The sequence below is a fragment of the Micromesistius poutassou genome, assembly GCF_964030765.1.
Source record: "Micromesistius poutassou genome assembly, chromosome: 7".
In the NCBI taxonomy this organism is placed as follows: Eukaryota; Metazoa; Chordata; class Actinopteri; order Gadiformes; family Gadidae; genus Micromesistius; species Micromesistius poutassou.
The window spans coordinates 5,453,248-5,459,678 of NC_140277.1; the positions used below are offsets into that span (position 1 = coordinate 5,453,248).

Genomic DNA, 6,431 nt, shown 5'->3' on the forward strand with positions numbered 1-6,431 from the left:
AAAACACAGAGCAGAAAATGCGTTCACAAGCACAACTGTCAAATTGCAGCTGCACAGGTGCACGTCCTTGTTTGTTTTACATATTGTTGCTGTTGTGGTCAATCCCCTTTAGTCATCCTTTGGAAATACTTTGGTTCTTAACTCCCTCATTCCCCTCTAAACAGACTCAAAGACATGGGTGGGAACAAATCAGCAACTCTGAGTGGAAAGCCAGAAGAAATATTTGTGGTAATACATGGGCAGGGATAGATGTTGTTGATGCATTGTATGGGGGTGTACACCAGTGCATCCAATTTAATGGTTTGCCTGTTACAGACTACAGATGATGGGATTGTCAAGCAGCGTTTCATTGAGCACCATGACCAGGATGAGAAGGCTTCCTCAGGCCCTGTGGAGCAGGCCAATCCAGCCACCTTGTATAGTGATCTGATCGCTGTTCTTTCCAGAAGCAGATTCGTCACCCCATCACTGAGCTGCCCCCTGTAAGTCCACCATTAACAAAACAACATTAGTCATTGGTTTAGTCTTGGCAGGAATTTCACCCAAAGCTGAAATTCCATTTGCTTTGTTGCTTTTGGCTTTTAGAGATGAAAAAATCAGGAGATATGAGTTGCTGCACCGCAAGATAACAGTGAAAATATTCTACAATGAGAAGCTTGTATCCTTCTCAGATCCAGCGTCTTTAGACAGTGAATTCAGAGTCAACATCCAGCAGATCTTTCACATACGCATAATGCACAGCTCAGAGAATATAATGCTGCAGGTATGTGGACACTATGCACATTTGTAGAGCCCTTCCCAATCGCAGCCTCAAAGGGCTTCAATCCCCCAGTTTTGATATGTGTATGTAATCACCTCAGAATGGGAATATTGTTCTTCTTGAAATTTCAGATTTGTGAGACCTCAGGACAAAAGAGCACTGAGGTGGCCAAAGTATATTTGCCAATCCCAGACAGAAATGTGGTGTCAAGCTGCACTTCCCTCCTGGAAACTATAGAGTTCAGCAACAAACAAGTAGTCCAGCCATACTATGAGGGGGTTGGGAGCAGTGAGTAACAGCCATTACCATTAATTACAATTCAAAGCAAATTATATTAAAGCGAAGAAAGCAAAGGCGTAGAGTATTTCAAGTTTGTCTTTCTCTTATCATTAGATGTCACAAGTATACTAAATGACAAGCAACCAGCATATCTATTGACCTCTGGAAGGCTCACCTATGGTCTCTCTTGGGCTGTTGAGGAGTCTGGCTTCCCCACGGCTCCAAAAGCCATTAAAACCAATTTTACCAAGTGAGTAAAAAAACATTATGATATCATCTTTATTTTTCATACAATAATAACAACAAAATAAGACATTTTGTTGTATCAAAACTCATAGACATTCATAGCCAATGTGTTGGTTATCTTGGTGTTTTTGTGGAGTTAATTAAGTGTTTTATAACTGTGTTTAATCAATCAATACATTAATACTGCATTCAATTTCATGATTTGTACCAGATGTTGTGTATAAATGTCTACACCGATGTACCATCCAATTGTATTTATTTTATTTATATTTATATTCAGTTCCTATACTTGCCAAGCGTTGAAGAACCATACAAATGAAGAACTAAGCAGGCTTAGGAACGTAAACTATGATCCTAACCACCCAGCAAACACAGAAAATCAAGGGCTCCTCAGGGTGAGTGTGGCTCATGACATTTACCGGCATGTAAATGTCAAGTGCTCAAACCTACAAGGTTTTCCCTTGTAGGTTTTGTCTTTTGTTCATTCAGGGCTGCATCCCCTGCTGCTCAACAAATATCCCCATGTATAACAGGAAACAATGTGGGAGCACCCGATACTACATGAACTATGCTATATTTGTTTGGAGTGCAGGAAGCTTGTGAGAGGAGAGATGGAGTAATGGGATGCTTTCACATGTACGCCTGTGAAGAGGAGTTTGACTTCACCACAGAGGAGGACTTTGATAAGTCCCAGCGGTTTGAGCTCATTAGGGCCAGGAGTTGTCGTACAGCTCCGCCCAAGGCTATCCCACTGCACAACGACGAAATCAAAGACTCCATGTTTGCTGTAACAACACATTTTAAGAAGGTTTCATTACATCTTGTAGCTTATCATTGCAATGATTCCGAGGCAATTTCCTTGTGTAAACCCATGAGTCTTATGTTCTGGCGCTGCTTAGGAGTACTCTGCAGTTCCACGTATTTCACTTGTGGAGGAAGATGAGGACCCAATCACAAGTCACAAACTGCACAATATTCAACAAACTGAGAAGGTGCACTGTTGTTCTGGCACACATTGTACATCCAGATCACACTGGCAATTTCCATAACTTGGGAAGTAAATCTCTTGTTTTTTCTGTATTATGTAAGATGATAGATTTAGCAAAGAGAAGAATTTATGAAATCAGGAAGAAATACAAGCTCTCCGACATTGTTGATGAGCACCATCAGGCTGACCCAAAAAAGTAAGCTTTGTGTGATTTTGTGAGTTTGAACACATCTGTGTTGTTGTGCTGGATAACAAATGTTGTCCTTGATGGGAGCAGGAAGTCCAGCTGGGATATCTTCAGGGGACTGCGTCCTCTAAACCCTAAAAGGACCACAACAAGGAAGTGGGTTCCCAGCTCCATGCTCGCGGACACACACCTTAAGGTCCGGGTGACTGTCAACAGCGCCAGGGGGCTGCCGGTCCGACAGAAAGAGCCCCTCAAGTATGGTCTCCACCTCACTTGCATGAACACATCTCTAGCCTCCAGCTGGTAGGTCTGCTGCGGGTGACCACCAGAAAACATGTACAGTTGCTTGTTTTCTTTTGGTTCTGAAGAAAGATTCGGACCAGAAATGTATTCTGCTGTGAGCTGCCTGCAAATACCAACAGGGCAACCTTCTCTGAGGAAGAAGTTGTTCCTCAGGTAAAAACAAGTTTTTCAGAAGATCTGACACAGAGCCACAAATTGGGTCCCTTATATGGCTTAATATATGTATATATATTTGAATATATATATATATATATATATATATATATATATATAAATATATAGGTTCAAATACAAAATAACCATAAGATCCGTGTTTCTCCGTTTTTTTTATTATGTAACAGTATTTATTGCTTCTTTTTGTTTTTTAAACATTACTGTATTGCACGTAACATTTATAGTGCCTCTATTAATCAAATAATATTAACAGGTTGATGTTCAGCCGTTCTTTGAGGTAAGGTTTCAGGAGATCACATATAAGAGTTGTGTCAGGCAGGGACCTAATCCACACTGGAAGGAGGACTTTACCTTTGACTTCAGGTAATATTATCCCTTTTACTTGTTGTACAGAGTGTTTCTCATATAGCAGACAGAAGCTCATATATCATGCTCTCCTATATAATTGCAGGGCCAAAGAAGGGGACTACAGCATGGCAGGGCTTTTTAGTGCAGAAAATGACATTGTCATAAATATGTTTGATAACATTTCCTTCCAACGTGTTGAGGTATCTTGAGCTTTCATGAGCTGGTACACATCTCAAGCAATCAGAATCCATAACTGAAATAACCAGAGATTATTTCCATCCATGACTACGTTGTTGGTAATTACTTTCTTCTTCTCTCTCTGCTCTTTACCTGCGGGACTCTCTATGAATTATAGACTAATGTACTGAAAGGCTGCGGAGCACAGGTGTTCTCTGGCAGACAATGGCTTGGCTCTGTAACCATACCTTTCAAAACGCTGCTGCAGCAGTCCCGGGTGAGGTCACACACAAACGTGTGCACATACCGACATTAGTTCACAAAGATTACGTCAAACCAGACCACTGATGGATAGCAGGACCAATATGTCTTCAAATTGTTTTAAGGTGTGTGAGTCACTACCCATTGGCCAGCCTCCACTTCTGCTTGGCTACACCTGGCAGGAGGATGTTTTTTTCAATGACCAGGCAGTTCGGACAGAGGAGAGCTCCCTGGAAGTCTTCATAATTCTGGACCCACCTGTCTCCATAGCTACTGAGCTATCAGCCAGAGTAGGGTTCTATGGACAGTGTTGGATAAGTGGATGCATAGCTATAACCAATTTTGAACATTTAACCCTAACCCTGTTATGCAAAATACCTTTGTTTGTTCAGGACGAAGACCAGATTTCACAGTGGTTGGTGTGTACAAGATAGACATTATATTATTTATAAATAATCCAGAATAATAATTAGAAATATATATATATTATTTTAGTTGAGTGCTTATTGTGAAGGCTGTATGTAGTTTCCCAGTGACGAAGAGGAGGGGCTGCTGAAGCAGTACTTTGAGTTTGAGCGCCAGTGCAGAGCCGCCAGTGAGGAGCGGCAATGGGTATCGACCACTGTCTTCAACTCTGACGGAAGACTGGTCCTGGCTACCAGGTTCTTTGGACCACTCGCTCCTCCAAAGGAAATACTGCAGGACACTCCACTCAACAGCAAAACTGCTTTAGTAAGGGCTGATGAAAAATAGTCAGAATTGCACACACAGCTGGAAAGAACTTTTAATGTTAATGTTAAATGTTCTTTCTTGAGACTGTATGACTAAGGTGTCTTTTTGATTGAATTTGGATCATGTAAACTAGGATATACTGGCAACGTTTGTGTCCCTTATTCCAACTGTGCCCTTACTCTCTGATGTTGGAAACAGCAGGGACATGTGGTTCTCCTCAGAGGTACACACATAATTCACTTGAATAAACATTTACACATTTTTCCAAATATGCTTTGACCCAGATTATGTGTAGAGCAAACTCCGATGTGGGCCTCAAACATAACTCTTGAAAGTTCCCAACAGTGAAGATATTTTATTCAGTTGTTGAGTTTACCTTTAAGATCACTGTGGACTTGATGTGTTTGACAATTCTATAGCAGTGCCTGGAGCTAGCAGTGGGCAACCATATTAGCCTGGCTGTACTCCTGTGTAACCTCTTCCACTACCAGCAAGTGGAGGCGTGGCTGCTACTGGGAAAATCGGTCCTTGAGGTAGCCATCTACACTGCTATTATGTTGATTATCACTACTATACTTAGTTCAGGCCTACACAAAACTATACCAGAATCACAATATTTTTGTCATTATTTTTATGCAAATTAAAAGCTAAATATATTCTACAGAGAAAGACGTCTTACATTCTCACCAAAAACAACCATACATACTTGGTTTGGAACCCCAGGGATGGAAAGCACTATGACAAATGTGACAGGCATTGCCCTTTGCAGACGGTGGACGGCCTTGTGAATGGCCATAATGTAAGGGTAGCTGCTCATGCTCTGCTGTTTAGCACATGTAGTATAATGACAAAGATCCAAAGTAACACTGATGAATGTGTTTTAGGTGTGGTTTAATGTCCAACGCACAAAGCTGACCTCGGTCATCAACTTTGACTTGTCAGACGCAGGCTCTTGGAAGGCTTTATTCCTAAATGGTTCTCAAGCTGCAACATCTAGATTGGTAAACCATTTATTGAAGAGTCTGAAAATTGTATTTGCCTTAATTTGAACAAAGAACCTCATATACCTTTGAGGTGCCTCTATAAAATGCATCTTCTCAAGCCAATTCAGGTGAAATACCGGCCTGTTGAAATGGAATTGGTGTATGCCCTCCAAAGGAGGTAGGTCTAGAGTTCACAAATACGATTTTTTGAGCCCTAGTACAGTCTACTCTATCAATATTACATTATGGGTGTATCAGCTGAGAGCACCACATTTTCACACTTCACACTTTCACAAATCACATTTTTTGCTGATTCACAAGAAGGGCTGCTATCCTGTGGATATCTTCTGTCCAAGGGTGGAAGTCAAGCTGAAGAACAGCATTATGGAGTGGAGGCTCCCTCACATCACTCGTTGGAACTCCAAATGCTCTGCAATGCTCAGAGAAGTCCTGGAGCTCCTGGAGAGAGCCCGGTCCTCTGAATCTGTCCTGACAGAGACAAACAAGGTTCTGGAGACCATGACAAACTACAAGGTAACCATAGTTGTATTAAGAGCCTGCTCGTTTTGCTAGTAATCCACCAGTGTAACCTTTTTTTTAATCATCTTATCTTAATGACTTGTTGTGATCTGATTCCATGGCTGATGATTACATTACCCACTAGACTTCTATCCCTATTGAAAATCACTTGTTTATTGTGGAATTTTGGATCATCCAGAATGTTTGTTGGCCCCAATACGAAATTGGGTCTTTGGTTTGTGGGTTCATTAGGTAACTGGATTCCCTCTTCATATGCCCTTCCGAGACATGAACACGTTGGTAGACACAGTCTACAACACAGGGATCCACAGCACAGAGATCCCAGAGACCTTGTTTGCCTTGGCTGTGTACATCCGCCCCTACCCAAACTACATCCTGTCCACATGGGTCTTCTTAGCTCGGCTGGTCAAAAGCCGGCAGGGAGCCTGTTATGTTGCAGCAGAGCACGACTGA

General features: G+C 41.7%; 1 protein-coding gene across 1 annotated transcript in view; it reads left to right on the forward strand.

Annotated features, from left to right (window-relative positions):
• LOC311350150 (protein CC2D2B-like) overlaps positions 1-6,431 on the forward strand; it is a gene marked incomplete at both ends in the record, with an annotated part of 8,635 nt that extends 2,204 nt beyond the window's left edge. Inside the window, 25 exons of the mRNA XM_084470168.1 lie at positions 1-57; positions 165-228; positions 316-482; positions 586-763; positions 892-1,048; positions 1,154-1,289; positions 1,566-1,680; positions 1,878-2,093; positions 2,185-2,277; positions 2,375-2,469; positions 2,551-2,715; positions 2,829-2,916; positions 3,191-3,300; positions 3,389-3,485; positions 3,641-3,739; positions 3,849-4,013; positions 4,116-4,142; positions 4,249-4,455; positions 4,589-4,678; positions 4,875-4,988; positions 5,120-5,254; positions 5,340-5,456; positions 5,558-5,616; positions 5,795-5,972; positions 6,210-6,431. The exon at positions 1-57 is cut by the window's left edge and continues 78 nt beyond it. Of these exons, the coding sequence (XP_084326294.1) occupies positions 1-57; positions 165-228; positions 316-482; positions 586-763; positions 892-1,048; positions 1,154-1,289; positions 1,566-1,680; positions 1,878-2,093; positions 2,185-2,277; positions 2,375-2,469; positions 2,551-2,715; positions 2,829-2,916; positions 3,191-3,300; positions 3,389-3,485; positions 3,641-3,739; positions 3,849-4,013; positions 4,116-4,142; positions 4,249-4,455; positions 4,589-4,678; positions 4,875-4,988; positions 5,120-5,254; positions 5,340-5,456; positions 5,558-5,616; positions 5,795-5,972; positions 6,210-6,431 (3,151 nt within the window). The remainder of the gene's footprint in view (positions 58-164; positions 229-315; positions 483-585; positions 764-891; positions 1,049-1,153; positions 1,290-1,565; positions 1,681-1,877; positions 2,094-2,184; positions 2,278-2,374; positions 2,470-2,550; positions 2,716-2,828; positions 2,917-3,190; positions 3,301-3,388; positions 3,486-3,640; positions 3,740-3,848; positions 4,014-4,115; positions 4,143-4,248; positions 4,456-4,588; positions 4,679-4,874; positions 4,989-5,119; positions 5,255-5,339; positions 5,457-5,557; positions 5,617-5,794; positions 5,973-6,209) is intronic.